Raw genomic sequence first — 21872 nt, 5'->3', positions numbered from 1 at the left:
ACAACTGTAAGTAATCTCCAAGGGGTGGTGAAGGTATTTTTGATACAATTGATGACCAAAGAAGAATCACCTTCAACCACCACTTTTGCAAAGTTGAGTTCTTTTGCTTTGAGAAGGGCATCTCTGAGGGCAGTTGCTTCAGCCATCCATACTTCCAGTTTACAACATAAAAAAGCAATGCCAGTTGGCTGCTTTATTAATTCTGTTCTTGATAAACAAATAAAACAATGGAAGCCACTATGCTGTATATAGTAACCTGATTTTGCATTTGTGCAACTGGTGCAATTGCTTACTTCCGCATTAGATGTCCATTACCGTATTTCAGTTTAAATTCCACACTACCTTTCCTGAGCATGGCTGTTATAGTGTTATTTGAAGATTTGCCTCTCTTTCTTCTGCCTTTGCTGCATGCAGATACTCCAACATTTGTACATGAAATTGGGTTTGCGCAACGTTTTTCACTTTTTTTTTTTAAATCCACAAGGCTGGCCTTGTAGAACGAGAGTGAATTATATCCTGAAGAGCTGTAGCCCATTTTTAAATGAGAACGAACACTACCTCCACGCTTGTGGGATTTGGGACTGTAGCACTAAAAGCTTTAGACTTGAGAAATGCAATCTTTGAGGCCTCAAACACTGATTCTTGTTTTACTAGCTTCATGAACATATTCCATGTGAAATGTTGCGATGACTTGATGAAGAAATCTTGTGGCGGAGAAACAGAAGCTGCAACGAATCACTGGAAGCTAATTTACACCAGAACCAAGTCATATAGCAGGCTTAGCAGCCCAACAATGTATGCATGCGCCGAGTACGTGTGTAGGCATGGGCAACCTTATGCGACATGTTTATCCCAAAGCTTAAGAAGGGTAGTAACAGAAGAAAAACAAAAGTACAGTTGTGCAGATGTTCTCTCAACAAGATAAATTTACTTAAAAGAATGAACAATGAGCAAGAAAACAATGACAGATCACAATTGTTAAACACATGCAAGATAGGAGATTTTCTGCATACTTTCACTAGCTATATGACTGTTGGATTCAAAGATCCATAAGCAAGCAGCTCCTGATTGCTTTCAATTATGGCCATATCCTCCTCTGATCGAGAAAGTCAAGTACGCTTCGGTATCAGCACCATCTTTCGCATCCATCAATAGAACTAAAATTTTCTTTTGGGAAGTACAGAAACTTGCCCATAAAGGTTTTCCCCATCCAAAGTTGGTCTCATAGAAGGGAAACAAGCACCAACTGCTGCAAGTATAGTTTGTCCATACCCTCCTTTACTAAGAAATTTCCAGACTCTTTGATTGTTTGATAGGCGTGCTCTGCAGCAAGCCAGCAACTCCATTAGGATAGTTAACCTTATAGTCGTCCATGCATTCCCGCAATGTAGCAACCTAGCTTTGAAGATCTCCTCCACTTTCTTCTATCATTGCACCAAAAATTCCCCAATAAGTTTGTAACGACCCTAAAATTTCAAGCTTAAAAACTCAAAATTCTAAAGTCGTTAAACACAAAATAATCTCAAATAAATAGAAATCATTAAATTGTAACAGCGGATCAATTCTGAGTTCTCAATACAACTCAGACAACCAATTATTACAACCCAAATTATAATCCATACACAAAATGAAAATGTAATAATCCTCACAGATCACTCACAAATTCTCACACACAAGTCCACACAAAAAAACCTCACCGCAAGTAGAATATGAACGACTTCAAGCCTCTGTAGTCGTCACTCAACCTCCACTAATCAGCACCTGCCGAATTATCCCCTACACCATCGAATTGGTGCACCGGGATTGTAAACACAAACCCGGTAAGCTTATAGCTCGTATGAGTAAAATCACAATACAGTTCGCATATCAATATATACGAAAGATCACAAAACAACAAATATAAATGCCCTCATGAGTCAATAGTCAGCCCATCTGGTTGACGCAAGAAATATGAAATAAAACGCTCATGAGGAAATTAAGTAACCCTTCTGGTTACCCAATGCATTTATAATACGGGTACCAAGAACGCTGGTACACATCTGTTACCCCTCTCGTAATACACCGCTGATATTGGATAGCCACCCGCTACCCAACATCCAAAACAATCTGAGTACCCATGAGCAGATAACCACCCGTTACCTCACATGCAGTACTACTCTGATATTGGGTAACCACCCGCTACCCAACATCCAAAACAATCTGAGTACTCATGAGTAGATAACCACCCGTTACCTCACATGAAGTACTATGGTGATATTGGGTAACCACCCGTTACCCAACATCCAAAACAATCTGAGTACTCATGAGTAGCTAACCACCCGTTACCTCACATGAAGTACTATGGCTGACAGACTAGAGCTCTAACTGTATCGTAACTTTCGCCCGGCCAAAGGCTAGGTTCTGACTTGCCAAACACGTACAATAATCTCACATCATATTATACCACACATCACGTCCGAAGACAAATCACAATATTTCACATTCTTCGTGATAAAATCATGTACAATAATCACACATCATATTGTACGTTTTAAAACTTTCACGATATATCCACAATAAAAATCATAACAGTATATTATATAGCAAACTATATATATTCGTATTTATTTACCATTTATACAATATATACATAGTCCACTATATCATATACATGTCATATTTCATAAACACCTGAAAAATTACGTACGATAATCTCACATCATATCGTACCATTAAAATCACACATGCACAATTTTTCTGTCACCGAAATGACTATTTTTAATGAATTAATAACAGTATGTAATTTAATGAACTATATATATATATATGTATTTATTACCATTATACTGTATATACGTAGTCCACTAAGTTATATACATGTTGTAATTCATTAAATAAACACACTTGCAAAAATGTTGAATCACCACGAGGGTAGATTCGTAATTCAGTGAGATTTTACTCACCTTATCGCCTCGAGCGTAATTCCACAATTCCCGATGATAATTCATTTCCTCGATTTAACGATCACCTTGAAAAGATAAGAAAAGAATTTAGAATCGTTTCGTAAACCTTTAAATGCCGAAACATTAATAATCGGTTACTGTTCAGCAATTTTTCGGTTTTTACGAAATTACTGTTCGGTGTTACTGTTCACTGTTACTATTCCCGGATACTATACATTTATGCAATTAATACGTATTTCTGTACGTATAAATATTATATACGTATTCCTGTACGTATAAATATTAATACGTATTTCTGTACGTATAAATATTAATACGTATTTCTGTACGTATAAATATTAATACGTATTTCTGTACGTATAATATTAATACGTATTTCTGTACGTATAAATAGTAATACGTATTTCTGTACGTATAAATAGTAATACGTATTTCTGTACATATAAATATTAATACGTATTTCTGTACGTATAATTATTAATACGTATTTCTGTACGTATAATTATTAATACGTATTTATGTACGTATACGTACGATTTAAATGTAAATACAATCTTAGTAAATAAAATTTACTAAATTACCCTTTTACAAATTACTTTCTACATTTACTGAAAGTAATTTATATTTACATCTACCGAAGGTAAAAATTAATTACATTTACCGTAGTAAATAAAATTTACATTTACATTTACCGTTACACAGTAAATTACCAAAATACCCTTTCAGTCAAAACTAATTACACCGCCTCACACGGCGGCGCGTGTGATGCCACCGCCGCCCCATTTCTCTCCTTTTCTTCTTCCTCCTCCTTCCGGCGGCTTAAAGCCGCCTCATACCCCCTCCTACTAACCTCACGCGCCGCCTAAAGCGGCGGTAACCTCCCATTCCATCTCTCCCTCCGATCTCCACCTACAACCTCCCAAATCACCCAAAAACATCACACAACAAACACACAATCCATCCTAGCACGTATCTCACCTCAATTTGATGATGGAAAGCTCGTTTGGAGCTCGATGGTGGCGATGAAGATCGTTGCCGAAACTTGCAGAAGCTTGGCAACGTCGGGCGTCCTCAAGGCGGCGAGTCTCGAGCTGGCGAGCTGAAGGGTGGCAGATGTGGTCCTCGCGACGTGGTTGGGCCGAGCGGTGCACGTCACGGCGGCCCTGTGTGGGAGATCGCCGGGGTAAATCTTCGGGGTGAGGGTGGGAGTGTTTCGGGGAGAGAGCAAATGAAAGAGAGAGAGAGTGGGTGAGAGTGTTTGGGTCGTGAAGGAGAGGAAGATGGGAGATGGGAGAGAGCTCGGGTCGTGAAGGAGAGGAAGATGGGGTTTCGGGGAGAGAGAGAGTGATCCGAGGGTGAGAGAGGGTGTGCGGCGGAAGTGAAGAGAGAGAGAAGGGTTTCCTGAAATGGAAACCCTAACTCTAAAACATCCTATTTATACTAGTTTCCAAATCGGAAACTAACTTCCGACGTTAATAACTTTTACGTACGTCGTCCGATTCGAACGCGTCACATATCCACGAACTCGTATCGACGAGCTCTACAACTTTCGTGAAGAAAGTTTTCGCAACCGAGCGACGGAATAAAAGTCGATATAAACGTTACGGAAATGTAACGTTTTTCAATTCAAACGTTCCGAGAATGTTTCCGTTTCCGTTTCCGTTTCCGTAACGTTGCAAATAATTAAATTCATTTAAACTGAAATTCATAATTAAATAGAATTCAAATTGAATCAAATAATGTAATGAAATTTAGGGTTATTACAAAGTTTTCTGTCAATGCCTGCCCTGGCCTTTTTCGCATGTTCACTGATTGAAACCACATGGAAGGCCTTATTATACCCAAGTTTTATCTTGATGCTTCTGTGGCTCATTTCCAGATGCGCGCCACTCCACCACATTCGAAGAAGTTGTAATAATCCTATTTTTTTCGGAACAATATTTGGTTTTTTATTTGAATTCTATAAGTTGTGAAATTCAATTTAAATGAATTCGGTTGTTTGCGACTTTACGAAACCAAAACGGAAACGTTCCGAGAACGTTTAATTAGAAAAACGTTACGTTTCCGCAACGAATATATCGACTTTTATTCTGTCGCTCGGTCGCAAAAACTTCCTTCACGAAAATTGTAGGGATTGTCGATATGAGTTTGTGGACATGTCACGCGTTCAAATCGGACGTCGGACGTGAAAGTTATTAACGTCGGAAGTTAGTTTCCGATTTTGGAAACGAGTATATAAAGGAATTTTATCAGTTTAGGGTTTCCAAAATTGGAAACCCCTCACTCTCTCTCTCTCTCTCTCTCTCTTCACCCCGCGCGCCTCTCCCTCTCTCTTTTCCCCTCTCCCTCCCCGATCTCACTTCCTCACCGGCGATCTCCGCCTCCAGCCCGTCGTGTCGCGCACCGCCGGCCCAAAAAGCACTGCGCGGCCCTCCTCAGTCGACCCCGAGGTCGACGCACCCACGCACGCAGCGCCGGAGCTCCACCAACGACGCCAAGGTTCTACGATTCCACCGACGGCATCTCAAGCTCTCCGGCGACGATCCGACGGTCCAAAAGCTTGATTGAGGTTAGGGTTAGCCTAGGTTGATTGTTGTGATGCCTTGATGTGATTTTTGTGGTTGTTTGATTCGTATTGGAGGAGATCGGAGGAGGAGGGTTTTGGGGGAGATGCCACCGCCTTAGGCGGCGCGTGTGGTAGCATGGTGGTGGCTAGGGGTGGCGTGAGGCCGTGTGAAGGAAGAGGAGGAGGAGAGGAAGGTTTTGGGGGCGGTGGTGGCGTGCTACGCGCCGGCCCTAGGCTCGGCGCGTGTGCCCCACTCGCTGCCACAGTGAGTGGAGCATAAGCGCCACGCGCAGCCTGCCGGAGGGGGCGCGTGCACCCCACGCGCCGCCACGTACGGCGGCGCATGAACAGTAAATTGTAAAAAAAAAATTACGACGGTGAATGTAAAATGTGATTTACGTACGGTAAATGTAAATTTTATTTTACGTACGATAAATGTGAATTACTTTCAGTAAATATAAAAAGTAATTTCAGAAGGATAATTCAGTAATTATTATTTACTGAGATAGTATTTACATTTGAATAGTATTTGTACGTACAGAAATACGTAAACAGTACGTACACATACAGGGATACATAATTGATGTGTATTTGTACAGAAATATGTGAATAGTAAATACGTTAACAGTAATTTCGTAAAACCAGAAATTACTGAACAGTAACTTATTATTACTGTTTCGGCATTTAAGGTTTACGAAACGATTCTAAATTCTTTTCTTATCTTTTCAAGGTGATCAATAAATCAAGGAAAGAAATTATCTTCGGGAATTGTGGAATTACGCTCGAGTTGATAAGGTGAGCAAAATCTCACATATTTACGAATCTACCCTTGCGGAGATTCAAGATTTTGCAGAATTTTAAGAATGAATGTGACATGTATATGATATAGTGGATTATATATATTGTATAAATGGTAAATATGTATATATATATATAGTTCGCAATATAATATACTGTTATGATTTATCGTGATTATGTCATTTTGATGACGAGATTTATATATCGAGCATGTGATTTGATTTGTACAATATGAGGTAATGATTATTGTATGTGGTTTTAACATGGAGTTTGTTAAAACGTTTTGTCTTCGGACGTGGTTATGAAATATGACATGTATATGATATAGTGGATTATATATATATATATTGTATAAATGGTAAATAGGTACATATATATATAGTTTGCTATATAATATACTGTTATGATTTTATCTTGATTATGTCATTTTGATGACGAGATTTATATATCGAGCATGTGATTTGATTTGTACAATATGAGGTGATGATTATTGTATGTGGTTTTAACATGGAGTTTGTTAAAACGTGTTTATGTCTTCGGACCAGTCTTCGAACGTGTTTGGCAAGTCGGAAACCTAGCCTTTGACCGGGCGAAAGTTACGATACAATTAGAGCTCTAGTCTGTCTGCATGAGTACTGCATGTGAGGTATCAGATAGGTTATCGGCTCATGAGTACTCATATTTTGGATGTTGGGTAACATAAGGTTGCCCAATATCGGCGGTGTACTACGTGAGGGGTAACAGATGTGTACCAGCGTTCATTAGTACCCGTATTATAAATGTATTTTGGTAACCAGAAGGGTTGCCCAATTTCCCATGAGCACTTTCATTTCATATTTTTTTGGGACGACCAGATGGGCCGTCCATTGACTCATGAGTGCATTTATATTTGTTGATTGTGGATTTTCGTATATATTGATATGCGAGTTATATTTTCGTTTTACTCATACGAGCTGTACAGCTTACCGGATTTGTGTTTACAATCCCGGTGCACCAATTCAATGATGTAGGGGATAATTCCGCATGTGTTGATTAGTGGAGATCGAGGGATAACTCTGAAGACTCAAAGTTGTTCATTATCCTGTTTGTTGTGAGGTTTTTATTGTGGATTGTGTGAGAACTTGTGATGATTTATTCGTGGGTTTTGTGAGAGATTGTGAGGATTCTTACATTTCCATCTTTATGTAATGTTGGAGTATAAATTTGGTTTGTAATAATTGGTTTGTCTGAGTTGTATTGCGAACTCAGTAATGATCCGCTGTGGCATTTAAAATGATTTCGATTCATTGAGATTATTTGGTGTTTCACGACTTTGAAATTTTGAATTTTTATGCTCGAAATTTTGGGGTCGTTACAGAAGTTGACATGTACCAGTAGAAGATGACATGTAAGTGCTTGTGTAGATCCTACTGGAGCTGGAAATGGACGTTGTAGCAGCTCAATATCTGGATTTTCCAAAATCTCCAATATCCGACAATTCACCCTGTCTTCAACGAATGCAGCCCCACGGTCATCGCAGGAAATTGAATCATGGTATTGGAATTCCCCTGCCAAGGGATAGAAGTGAGTGAGGGTTTCAGATAGTGACACCTTCAGAATGTTGGTTTTTTCTGCATTCAATGACCGGCGATCGGTATCGACCTCATGATCAGTATGATTGTTGTAGAAAAGAAGCAGTGGGATATAAACTTCAGGAATAATCTGATCCAGAAAGGAGAGTTCTACACTTTTCAGGTGGGGAGGAGTTGGAGAAGATAGTGGAATAGTTTATTTGTGGAATGACTTCAACCTTGAAATCTCCACACATCTTGCTCTCCTCCACGTATGCTACTTGAGTTCCATAATTAAGACGTCGTGATCATCAGACCATGCGTACGTATAAAGGATCATTAAGTCAACTATTGAAGGGAAGTCAACTCTTTCTGCCGTTGTACATTAATGAATTGAATTAGTAAACTTGCGACTGCATGTATTAATGTTGGCATGCAATTAACATGTAAGCGAGCAGAATTGTATACGTGTAAGAGAGATTGGTTAATTAACGTACAGAAAATATCGCCAGAGTACGTTGACAAGTTGATCACATCGATCATAAGTAGCATGCATTCGGTAGGTGTTGGTTCTTCCGTTCTTGAAAGTGGGGCTGCGATTTAGTATATATGCGGACGAATTTCCGGTCCCTGAAGAGTTGCTGTGATATATGGCGGCTAACTCGCTCCGGTCCAAGCTTAGAAGGTCATGAGGACTTCAGGAGTTAGGATTGGATCATTTGGATGAATATTGGTACGTACTATTGCGGTCATATGCTTCACACTTGATTTGGTGGTGAGATATCCGACCTTTGATTTTCCACGTACCCTAGTGATCGAAAAGGGAAAGAGCAGTGTATGTATAAAACATCATTCATAATTTAAATTTAAACCTCGTGTTATATCAGATCATTTCATGTTTATAGCTTGATTTATTCTGTTAGATATAAAATGATCGATTAAAAAGCCTCATCAAGGACAGAAAGAGATGCATAGTTAGGGCCGCCGCGCCAGTACTGTTAAGGGAAAATATGGAAATTGCAACCTGATCAAAAATGATGCGACTGGAGCCAAGTCTAACATGAACAAGGAAGATGTGAAGGGCAAGGCTAATGACATCGATCGCACAATCCCTTCTTAATGGTTATTCTTCAATTTAGTGACCCCACGGGCACCTAATGACATCTTGTCATATAACTTCGTGTGCTACATTCTTATTTCGGCATAACCCAATCAAAAAGTTCACATGTTTCATGACTAGTCAAATAATAACTCAAACACCATAATACGTATAATTCAACACAGTTCACAAATCAACACGTTTCACTTAAAAATATAGAGATATTTAGAAATAGATCTAAAACATGCTTTTTGACTATTTTAAAAACATATAAGAATAGGGCTGGGCAAAATGCACGAGAAGAAAAAAAACTCGGACCGGACTGACGGGCCCGTCCGGGCGGGCCGGGCTTTTTTCCGGGCTCATGTGTTGTCATGTGGTAAACGGGCCGGGTTTTGTTATGTCTGGGCCGGTCCCGGGCCTTCAAATCATTAAATAAATAAAAACCCAGAAATCCGGGACATTAAGTGTCATTATGTAATTGGTTTTCGTAAGTGATCATAAACTTATAGAAGATACAATCACACCGGAACATAACCAAATAACCCTAAACTTAACTAATTCAAATCTCATGATTCCCATCGTCGTCGCCTCGCACTGCCGATTCGCCGCTCCATCGCATACTCTTTGTCGCCTCGCACCGCTGCGCCATCACAGCCGCTCCTCATCGCCTCGCTCGCCGTCTCTCACTCGTCGTCTCTCACTGTGTCTCCCTCTCATAGTCTCTCAGACTCTGTCTCTCTGGTGCCGAGTCAGGAGGAGGATTGAAGGTACTGTCTTTTGAAGTTTCGAGTTTGTGGGGAGGTTTGTCTTGAAGCTGCTTGTAGTTGCTTGTGGGGAGGTTTTTCTTCTCCATCGGATTTCCTCTCTCTCTCTCTCTCTCTCTCTCTCTCTCTCTCTCTCTCTCTCTCTCTCTCTCTCTCTCTCTCTCTCTCTCTCTCTCTCTCTCTCGATTACTCTCCCAAAACCCTAAAAAGTATTCCCAATTTAAATCATATATTCGGGTTTCGATTTCAGATTCCTACCTTCTTTGTTCTTATGCTGAATTTGAATTGAATTGATATCCAACACTGAAAACCTTCCCACTTAATTGTTGCTGTTGATTTTTTATCTGGGTAAGGATTATGTGATTCTTCTGATTCGTTGAGATTGCTTATTGAAATTCGAGTTCTTGAGATTGATGGGCTTGCTCTGCTTCCTCAATTCGAATCGTATCTGGGCACCGATTTAGGGTTCATGAATTGTGTGACTACTTGATTGAGCCCATGTATTACATTTGAATGTTTCTAATCTTAATGCATGTATTCAATTTTTACTGGTTTTTAGAGGAATGTTGGTGATTGGTTTTAGGTTGATAAGTAGAGATATTTCCTTGATTTTGTTGATCATTGGAATTTGTATGAATCTCAGAATTCTTGTTTGCTAGGCATATATTTCGTCACTGAATTTGAGTATGTGAGGCCTGATTGTACATCAGACTTGTTCCTTATCCTTCTTATTCTATGTCATCTCTACTAAATCCCAACTTCACTTGTGCAAAGAAATCTTCAAATATCAAATTGAATTATATGACTTTACCAAGTTCTGGAACATATCACTTGTTTGTAGGCTTTCTCAAAAGCTAGCTGAGTTTTCTGTATCTTTATGTTATTAATCAGAACCTTTGTCCTTCTCATCTTTTCAAAAGTTTGGTTGCAGCAGAGAATGCTTTGCCTTTCACTCCATCTTCAATTTCGACTATGTACCTTTCCTTGCAATTCCCTCTTTGTTAGGCTTTATATGCAGCAATTGTATGTTGATGTCCATCTCACTTCCTGTAATAACCCGAATTTTTAGAAACTAAATGTCGAGTATTTTTTTTAAGTGTTAAACTTGTGAAATTAATTCAAGACGACAATTGGAGGTTTGCGACATTTCAAAACAAAAACGGAAACGTTCTCGGATCGTTTAATTAGAAAACGTAACGTTACCGCAACGTATAGATCGACTTTTATTCCGTCGCTCGGTTGCAAAAACTTCCTTCACGAAAGTCGTAGAGCTCATCGATATGAATTCGTGGACACGTCATGCGTTCGAATCGGACGTCGGATGCAAAAGTTATTAACGTCGGAAGTTCGTTTCCGATTTTGGAAATAGTATAAAAGGAAGGAAAGGAGATTAAAAATCAGATTTTTCTAAAAATCAGCTCGGGTTACTGTTCACCCGAGCTCGGGTACTGTTCACCCGACCCAAAAAAAAAACTTCTCCGGCCGATTTCTCCACCATCCGACGTCGCCTCGTGTCGTGCCACCTATCAAACTGACGGGCTCGACGAGCTCCATCTTTTGGGCTATGCCTTGCACTCCGGCGACAACCACACACGGTGTAGCAACCGCCGGAAGTTACTGCTGTGGCGGCGCCGCCTCCTCCGGCCACCATGGCTCGAGATTCTTGGGGGGTTTTGCTTGTCTCAGTCCCAGCAACATTCCCACAAAAGGAATCGAGCCAAATCGAAGTGTAAGTACCCGAATCAAATTTTCAATTTCTAGGGTTTGTGAATAGTGCTGAATATATGTTCTTCGGTGTTTGGACTGTTTAGGCTCGGATTTAGAACTTTGTGTCAACTAGGAAGTTGTTGGAAATGTTGTTTAGGTTGTGGTGATGAAATTTGGTGATGATTGGTGGCGGTCGGTGAACAGTAACGCCGCATGAATAGTGACTGTGAATAGTACCGGTGAATAGTATCATCGCATGAATAGTGGTCTGTAACAGTAACTGTGAATAGTAAACTGCAACAGTAATTTGAACAGTGACATGGTAAACAGTAACTGTGAACAGTGTTTTGGTAAAACAGTAACTGTGAACAGTGTTTTGGTAAAACAGTAAATGTGAACAGTGTTTTGGTAAAAACAGTAACTGTGAACAGTGCTTTGGTAAAACAGTAACTGTGAACAGTGATTTAGTAAAAACAGTGATTAGTAAACATGAACAGTGTTCCGTGAACAATGTTTTATGAACAACATTTAGCTGTGCTGAACTCGTCACCTGATATTTTAAGTATCATTTTCTAAGCATTTATCGTGCTATTAGGTGACTGACGAAACGAGTGAGGAAATTACTTTCAGGGTCGTGGAAGTTGCACGCAGGAAAGAAGGTGAGTAAAATCTCACTTATTTACGAATCTACCCTTGCGGTGATTCCAAGATTTTTGCAAGAGTTTTTAATAATGAATTACGACACGTATACAATATAGTGGATTACGTATATATCGTATAAATGGTAATAAGTACATATATATATAGTTTGCTATATTATATACTGTTATGAATTCGTTGGAATTGGTCATTTCGAATGACGAGAATTAAATGTTGAGCATGTGATGTGATTTTTGTACAATATGAGGTGTGATTATTGTACGTGGTTTTAACATGAGTTTGTTAAAATGTTTTGTCTTCGGACGTGTTTATGAAATATGACATGTATACGATATAATGGAATATATATATATATATTGTATAAATGGTAAATATGTACATATATATATAGTTTGCTATATAATATACTGTTATGATTTTATCGTGATTTATGTCATTTCGATGACGAGATTTAAATATCGAGCATGTGATTTTGATTTGTACAATATGATGTGAGATTATTGTACGTGATTTTAACATTGAGTTTGTTAAAATGTTGATTTGTCTTCGGACATGATTTTTGGTACAATATGATGTGAGATTATTGTACGTGATTTTTAACATTGAGATTGTTAAAATGTTGATTTGTCTTCGGACGTGATTGGTACAATATGATGTGAGATTATTGTACGTGTTTGGCAAGTCGGAACCTAGCCTTTGGCCGGGCGAAAGTTACGATACAGTTAGAGCTCTAGTGTGTCTGCCTTAGTACTGCATGTGAGGTAACGGGTGGTTATCTGCTCATGGGTACTCAGATTGTTTTGGATGTTGGGTAGCGGGTGGCTATCCAATATCGACGGTGTATTACGAGAGGGGTAACAGATGTGTACCAGCGTTCTTGGTACCCGTATTATAAATGCATTTGGGTAACCAGAAGGGTTACTTAATTTCTCATGAGCGCTTCTTTTCATATTTCTTTGGGACAACCAGATGGGCCGTCCATTGACTCATGAGTGCATTTATATTTGTTTGATTTGTGGATTTTCGTATATATATATTAATATGCGAGTTATATTTTCATTTTACTCATACGAGCTGTAAAGCTTACCGGGTTTGTGTTTACAATCCCGGTGCACCAATTCGATGGTGTAGTGGATAACTCCGCAGGTGTGGATTATCGGGAATTGACGGACCGCTCAGAGGACTTGAAGTTATTTATCTCCAGCTTGTGTGAGGATTTTGTGTGACTATCTTGTGAGTTTGTTGTGAGAATTACGCAATTCCATTTGTTATAATATTGCATTATAATTTGGGTTGTAATAATTGGTTCTTCTGAGTTGTATTGAGAACTCAGTAATGATCCGCTGGGCATTTTAAATGATTTCGTTTTCAGTGAAATTGTTTAGTGTTTAACGACTTTGGAATTTTGAGTTTTTAGGCTCAGAATTTTGGGGTCGTTACACTTCCATTACCCTTCCTAAACTTTGATCTATTTCTACATAACAAAAGTAAAGTACTTAGTGATTTCAAAAAGAAACTTTTGTGTGGCTGCATTTAAGCTTATTCTTTATCTCATGAACATTGTTGATCAATCGTGTACACAGCTCATTCTTCAAAACCTCTTTAAATTAATGTCATTATTCAGTTTGCCTAGCAGCTCATTTATGGTCTACGATATAGGAGATATTTAGCGGGTGCTTGCTATACTTTCCACAAGTTGAAACTAAGCTTCTCATTTATAAGCTTCACCTGAAGCTATGCATGTTCTTTTCTTACAATTACTGTTCGGTTCAAATAACAGATTCTCCTTGCTCATTTTGTTTTGCAAATTTAGTTTTGGCCCTTATCATGAAACTACTACATCAAAATCAGAATGGTATATATAATCAGTTCAAGGTCTGAAAACCTACTTTCTAGTTTCTACTTCTATGCAAAAGTTTAATTTGACACATTGCGCTATTGTACGCTTTTCTCTATCTTCGAGTTCAGTTGCTATATAAAAATTGATTATAACCTGTTCTACTTCCAGGTTTTGGTGTCTTTATAAGTTATATTTGTTTCTTCTTGAAAGCATTATTAAGAAGGTTTTGGTTTAAAAAACCCCTACTGGGCATTGTTTATGCTCACCCCTTTCTCCTCAAATTTTCAGGTGGTGGTTAGTTAAATGTGTAAAGTTGGATTGCTCTATCCATTATTGTACTGGGATCGAAGTGCAGGATAGTTTGGTGAGTTATAGGTTGATTCAGTTCAGTTGGTAGATGTGTTATGTATGGCTACTTACTTGGGCAATGATTATCCTACTGGGGTGGTATCTTTCTTTGTAATATACTTGTAATCCTTAGTCTGTTCCTTGTGATCATATCTTAGTTAGTAAGCATAAAAACTTGTCTTGTGTTCTGACCTTCAAATATTTGTTCTTGTGGATCATAACTTAGAAACCCTCCATCAAGTGCGATCTATGCTATCCCTTATGTGTGCTTTGTGCATTCTCTTTATGATCTGATCCTTTGAATATATTGCATATCAAAGCCTTTGTTCCAGGTATTGATAGTGGGATCTGTCAACCAAAATAACCATTTATTGAGGTTGAAATTCTAGTCTTGAAAGGAAAAACTGGTTTATTGATTTTTCTGAAAACTACTGCTGTGCTCATTTTGTCCTTTTCGTTTCTCTAGTTCCAGGCCTTCATTTGATCTGAATTTTTGGTATGTATCTTTTCTACCTATTAGCTTTCGATCTGGAAATTCTCAGTTTATTTTACTGAACAAGGAATGATCCGTGATTTTTCAAAGATAAGTTTGCAGCCCAGAATTTTCAGTGAACCTCTTTGCTTTCGGTTCAATTTCCAGGTTCCATTTGTTCCATTTAACCTCTGTTCTTTTTTTGTGTGAAAGTTGACTTCCTAATAGCCATTTGAAAATTGATGTCACATTATTTTGGTTTGAAATGAATTATTTGTGGATTTTCTAAGCTGGTTGGAGGTAAGTAATGACGTGCATTGGACTGATTGGAGAATGACAAGTTAATTTTGTCAAGTTGAAGTCAAGGTGTGTATTGAAGATTTGGAGGATCTGCCCATCGATGAATTGTTTATGCATGCCTAGATTTTCTGGTTTTCTTTCAAAGTTTCAACTTTCAAGTTTCAATTGAACTATTGCAGAGTTTGAGCTTTTATTTACTTTGGTAATGTGAACTTTGGTTAATTTGGTTATTTATGACTGTGTATTTGTAATGGACTTATAGACAAACTGAACACTATATTTTGCACTTCCAATATCTACTTTTTTGTCACAGAGACATGGATTGTTGTCATTTTGGCTAATTTTTCTGCATTTGGCATCATTTTGGCTATATTTGCTTTCACAAGTTTCAGTACCAATCAGCCAAAAACAGAGTTAGGCCCGGAAAACTGGGCGGGCTCGACCCGGATGATACCGGTCCGGGTTTTACCCGGGCCCTGCAATGAATTGACCCGGGCTCTGATTTTTTAAGAACAAAGCCCGGCCCGTCATACTACAACCGGGCCGGGGCCGGGTCCTGAAAAAATTAGCCCGGGTTGAACCCGCGCCCAGCCCTATATAAGAATATTTGAAACACATTAGAGAAACCACTCACCTCGAGAATACAAATCGCCACCCAAATCGTAAATCGAATCTCCTAGAATGAGTCTTCTAGAAATCACCGTTGGATCTAGCACAAACCTCTAGAATAAAAAGAAAACGCAAATACGAATATGTAGCCACTTACGGATTAAAAATCGAAGTTACGAATAAAAAATTATGATCCGTGGAAATTTCGTCACAAAACTAATAAAATAATAATAAAAACTAAGAGAGAATGCACGGCTGAGGGGGTGATATGTCACGTGGCAAGCTCTCATTAGTGGCTTTTTTGCCAATGTCAAGTAACCAATGGTCATCTCTCTCCATTTGACAAGTGTCAAATGACACAGCAAATGTGACACGGATGAGGTTGAAATACTAAGAAGCTAAGTTTTGGACCAATGAAATTGCGTCAAAGAATTTGACCAAACTTCGAAAAATCGTTAAAAATAGTTTAAGACTCAGAAAAATTCACCGAAAAATACAATGAATTCTTGGTGATCTTTATTTTCTATTTCTCAAAATAAATATATAATTTGACCTATTTAAAAAATCAGGATGTAACGGTGTGTGACAACAAAATTATGTTCACCGTTATGATCTCCCTCGAGTTGTACTTTTTATTTAATTAATATATATTTGTTTTAAAAAAAACAGTACATGTAATTTTTTTTTAAGTTACCGCAATCTTAAACCAACTCCTTACGTGCATGAGAGGAGACTTTATTTTCCTTTGTTTCTTAGGGGTACGGTGAAGCTAACATCAGATAATGTTTGGATTAAGAGAAGCATATGCAAGCAGCTTCTTATTGGTTTCAAACACAGCCATGTCATCTTCCTTGAAACTCAAGATTGCTTCAATGCCTTCACCGTCTTTTGTTTCAAGCAATACAATATGATTCTTGACTGGTCGACCTGGGGTACTCACCCACGATGGCTTTTCCGAAATCAGCTTCGTAAAAACCAACCCTACACGGATACACCAACTGGTGAATTTATACATTTCAGAAATATCTCTTCCATTTTGGATCCTAAGCTCTTTTAAAGCTCACGTATATCATGACCTGTAAATCCTTTACGATATTTAACTTTGAATTCGTCGAGGCCTTTCCTGCAGATTTTGTTCACCTTCATATGTCTTTGCTGGGAAGAACCCACTGGCGGACTTAGAGGAGGGCAAACTTTTAAAATATAGTAAAATTTTTAGTGTTATCTTAACTAAAATATTAAAAATTAGTTCAAATATACGCATTCACGTAAATTTAAAATACATACTACATGTCAATATACTCGCATAAATAATTCATGGTTCGCCACTTGGAAGAACCCCACAAGATTTCCTATCAAATTTGGCTGCCCCATTTGTTTCCTCGAGTTGACACCTTGAGACAACAGAGATGACCTTGTACAACCCAAATTTGATTTTGACGCTTCCATTGCACATTTCCATATGAGAGCAGTCACTACCTCAATGTGAGTTGGATATGGAACGGTGGTACTGGCAGCTTAGACTTAAGAGATGCCATCTTTGAGGCATCAAACACAAATCTCCTTGTCACACAATCTTCGCAAACAAATTCAACGGATTTTGTAGTTTGCGATGAGTTGATGACGAGAGGTTGTGGTGGGTGAACAGAAGGTGCAACACCAAATTCAACTGCTGGTTGCGCTAGTATATCAGAGCCAAGGCTCATTTCTGCCCAGGTACGGATGAATATTGTAACGACCCCAAAATTTCGAGCTTAAAAACTCAAAATTCTAAAGTCGTTAAACACCAAATAATCTCAAATAAATCGAAATCATTAAAGTGTAACAGCGGATCAATTCTGAGTTCTCAATACAACTCAGTCAACCAATTATTACAACCCAAATTTATAATCCATACATAAAATGGAAATGTAATAATCCTCACAAATCACTCAAAAAATCTCACAAATGAAATTACACAACTTCTCACACACAAATCCACGCTAAAACCTCACCACAAGTAGGACACGAACGACTTCGAGCCTCTGTAGTCGTCACTCAACCCCCACTAATCAGCACCTGCAGAATTATCCCCTACACCATCGAATTGGTGCACCGGGATTGTAAACACAAACCCGGTAAGCTTATAGCTCGTATGAGTAAAATCAAAAATATAATTCGCATATCAAAATATACGAAAGATCACAAACAACAAATATAAATGCCCTCATGAGTCATTGGTCAGCCCATCTGGTTGACCCAAAGAAATATGAAATGAAACGCTCATGAGAAAATTAAGTAACCCTTCTGGTTACCCAATGCATTTATAATACGGGTACCAAGAACGCTGGTACACATCTGTTACCCCTCTCGTAATACACCGCTGATATTGGATAGCCACCCGCTACCCAACATCCAAAATAAACTGAGTACCCATGAGCAGATAACCACCCGTTACCTCTCATGCAGTACTAAGGCAGACAGACTAGAGCTCTAACTGTATCGTAACTTTCGCCCGGCCAAAGGCTAGGTTTCGACTTGCCAAACACGTACAATAATCTCACATCATATTGTACCAAAAATCAGGTCCGAAGACAATTCACATTTTAACATTCTCAATGTTAAAAATCACGTACAATAATCTCACATCATATTGTACAATTCAAATCACATGCTCAATAGAATCACAATAAAATCATAACAGTATATTATATAGCAAATTATATATATTCGTACTTATTTACCATTTATACAATATATATACAGTCCACTATATCTCATACATGTCATATTTCACCACACATGCTCAATTCACAAACTTCCGTCATCGAAATGACTATTTTTAATGAATTAATAACAGTACGTAATTTAATGAACTATATATATATATATGTACTTATTACCATTATACTGTATATATGTAGTCCACTAAATTATATACATGTTGTAATTCATTTGATAAACACACTTGCAAAAATGTTGAATCATCACAAGGGTAGATTCGTAATTCAGTGAGATTTTACTCACCTTATCGACTCGAGCGTAATTCCACAATTCCCGATGATAATTCCTTTCCTCGATTTACTGATCACCTTGAAAAGATAAGAAAAGAATTTAGAATCGTTTCGTAAACCTTTAAATGCCGAAACAGTAATAATCGGTTACTGTTCAGCAATTTTCGGTTTTACAAAATTACTGTTCACTGATACTATTCACTGATACTATTCCCGGATACTGTACGTATAAATATTAATACGTATTCCTGTACGTATAAATATTAATACGTATTCCTGTACGTATAAATATTAATACGTATTTCTGTACGTATAAATATTAATACGTATTTCTGTACGTATAAATATTAATACGTATCTTTGTGCGTATAAATATTAATACGTATTTTTGTACGTATAAATATTAATACGTATTTCTGTACGTATAAATATTAATACGTATTTTCTGTACGTATAAATATTATATACGTATTTCTGTACGTATACATATTATATACGTATTTCTGTACGTATACGTACGATTTAAATGTAAATACAAATTCAGTAAATAAAATTTACTAAATTACCATTTTACAAATTACTTTTTACATTTACTGAAAGTAATTTATATTTACATTTACCGAAGGTAAAAATTAATTACATTTACCGTAGTAAATAAAATTTACATTTACATTTACCGTTACACAGTAAATTACCAAAATACCCTTTCAGTCAAAAATAATCACACCGCCTCACACGGCGGCGCGTGTGGCACACGCGCCACCTCCGGCCGGCCGCGCGTGGGGCCCACGCGCCGACGCCAACCAAGGCGCGTGTGATGCCACCGCCGCCCCAAAACTCATCCTCTCCTCCTCCTCTTTCTTCCTATGGTCGCAAATCACACCTAGACTGCCCCATACCCCCTCACGCGCCGCCTTAAGCGGCGGTGTTCAACATTTCTTCCCCTCCCCGATCTCACTCGAAACTCCCTCAAAATCCTCCAAAACTTCCACACATCACACAACATCAATCGCAACATCGTTTAAAATCAAAACCTCACCTATTTTTGGACTTGAGGCGCCGGAGTTCGTCGGAGGGGAATGGATCGCAGGCGGTGCTTGGTACCTCGAGGAGGGCTTCTCACGGCTTGAGTTGCATCGGACTTGCTAGCTTGCAGCGTCAGGAGGTGGAGAAGGTGAGGATCGCGTGCTTGCGTCGGCGGAGGGCTGCTTGCACGGCGCGGGTTGTTGCAGGGGGTTCGGTGTAGCTTCACACGACGGTGGCAGTCGCGTCCTGCCCAGGAGAGGCAGGAGTCGAGCTTGCAGAGGTTGGTGCCGACGGTGAGATCGTCGACGTTCCAAGAGGGTGAGAGAGTCGCGAGGAGAGAGAGAGAACCGAGAGAGTGAGAGAGAAGAGAGGGAGGCGGCCGAAAGAGAGAGAAGGGGTTTCCACAAATGGAAACCCTAACACAGAAAATGTTCTTTATATACTCGTTTCTAAATCGGAAACTAACTTCCGACGTTAATAACTTCTACATACATCGTCCGATTAAAACGCGTCACATACTCACGAACTCGTATCGACGAGCTCTACAACTTTCATGAAGGAAGTTTTCGCAAACGGGTGACGGAATGAAAGTCGATAAATTCGCTCGGAAACGTAACATTTTCTTATTAAACGTTCTCGAAACGTTTCCGTTTCCGTTTCGTAAAGTTTGCAAACAACAATTTCATTTTAATTGAATTTCAAAACTTTATAGAATTTACTTCAAATCAAATATCGTTTTGAAAAATTGGGGTTATTACAAATATTGTACCGAGTGTGAAGCCGTCCGCGACCTTATGTGAGATGCTAATCCCGATTGCAAGTCCGCCACATTCAAAGAAGTTGGCTTGAACTAATAAGAGATGGCCCGTACTCTCAAATGTTGATTCCATGGCATTTGGAAGTAACTGATCATTCAGTGTCTCAGGATGATAGTTTCCCAAAACCTTCGATATAGGACAGTTGACACGAGTTTGGACAAATGCAGCACCACGGTCATTGCAACAGATTGAAGGAACGTTGTTGTGGCTAACAAATGTTCCTGCGAAAGGATAAAAACGGCTGAGGGTTTCAGATAATGAAGTTTTTTTAGAAGCTTGGACTTTTCAGTAGTAATCGAAGAGTGGTACTGGCCGGTGATCAATGGTATTGACCTTTTGATCAGTAGTACTGTTTCTGGGAAAGAAGAGAAGTAGCCTGACATACGCGTCAGGCACAGCTTGATCATAAACAGAGAGGTTGTAAGTGGGAAATAGGTGAGGAGTTGGAGCTGATGGTGAAACTGTTTCCTTGGCAATCACTTCAATCTTCATTTCTGAACTCATTTTGCTTCTTACCTGCATGACTTTCTCAATCAAGAAAACTCAACTATTTAAAGACAAATGACGATGCATGCAAATGTTGTATTCTGCCCCGTATATACCTACTCTGACAATTAAAAATGGGTTCTTAGCTTGTTCCTTAGCTATGTGCCTATGTGTAGCCCCGTGTAGGCTCTTTTTGTTAGGAAACCATGGATTATTGAAACTAAAAACAGAAAATGTAAAGGAAAACACAAAAAAGGCTAATGGCTACATTGTGTATTACTTTCAATACTTTGTTGAATTGTGTACAGTACATTAGGTCATATATATAATATATATGATGGTAATTGCTATCAAATGACATAACTAACCTTACATTCTTAACAGCCCCTCCAACCATATGTTTGGCTACAAGCATAATGGTTGAACCCAAGTACAAAATAATAGAAATTACATGATGTAGGCAACTAGCAAGTTAGCATCCCAATTCAAAACCCAACATTTTAGTAAGAAGCAATATAGCATTGTTCCTAGAGTAAGATGACAAGCAATATAGAACTGTTCCTAGAGTAAGATGACTTGAATGTGTACAGCAGAGCATTGATCAAGGAGGCAGTTGAAATTTCCATAAAAGCTAGGCAGCAAAATGAATAAAACTTTGATATTTGAATGTATTTGCTAACAAATTGAACCTTGAAAGAGATATCAACTTGTCACGATCCAGAAATTTCGAGTATGAAACTCAAATTTCGAAGTCATGAAAACTCTAAAACAATCTCAATAAATCGAAATCATTTTAATGTTACAACAGATCATTACTGAGTTTCATTGTATAACTCAGTCAAATTGATTATTACAAACCAAATTTATAATTCGACATTATATCAAATGGAA

The 21872-nt window shown here is 38.5% G+C and overlaps 1 protein-coding gene and 1 pseudogene across 1 annotated transcript; one reads left to right on the top strand and one right to left on the bottom strand.

The window, feature by feature from the left end:
• The first annotated feature begins 11147 nt into the window (after positions 1-11147).
• LOC126788436 (uncharacterized) lies at positions 11148-13448 on the top strand. Its single transcript, XM_050514429.1, has 3 exons — positions 11148-11451; positions 12025-12088; positions 13221-13448. Exons 1-3 carry the CDS (start codon positions 11287-11289, stop codon positions 13313-13315), a joined length of 324 nt encoding a protein of 107 aa, XP_050370386.1. The 5' UTR covers positions 11148-11286; the 3' UTR covers positions 13316-13448.
• Positions 13449-16433: 2985 nt separating this feature from the next.
• LOC126788435 (BAHD acyltransferase At5g47980-like) lies at positions 16434-21005 on the bottom strand (annotated as a pseudogene).
• Between the last annotated feature and the right edge of the window lie 867 nt (positions 21006-21872).

This window comes from Argentina anserina, chromosome 3 (assembly GCF_933775445.1).
Source record: "Argentina anserina chromosome 3, drPotAnse1.1, whole genome shotgun sequence".
In the NCBI taxonomy this organism is placed as follows: Eukaryota; Viridiplantae; Streptophyta; class Magnoliopsida; order Rosales; family Rosaceae; genus Argentina; species Argentina anserina.
This window is presented reverse-complemented; position numbering and strand designations above follow the sequence as displayed.

Bases quoted from the DNA above. Each gene is read 5' to 3' on its own strand.
- LOC126788436 (XM_050514429.1), top strand. From the start codon at position 11,287: ATGCCTTGCACTCCGGCGACAACCACACACGGTGTAGCAACCGCCGGA. The intron at 11,452-12,024 runs GTAAGTACCCGA...TCGTGCTATTAG, and splicing joins GAATCGAGCCAAATCGAAGT to GTGACTGACGAAACGAGTGA. The intron at 12,089-13,220 runs GTGAGTAAAATC...TCGATGGTGTAG, and splicing joins AGTTGCACGCAGGAAAGAAG to TGGATAACTCCGCAGGTGTG.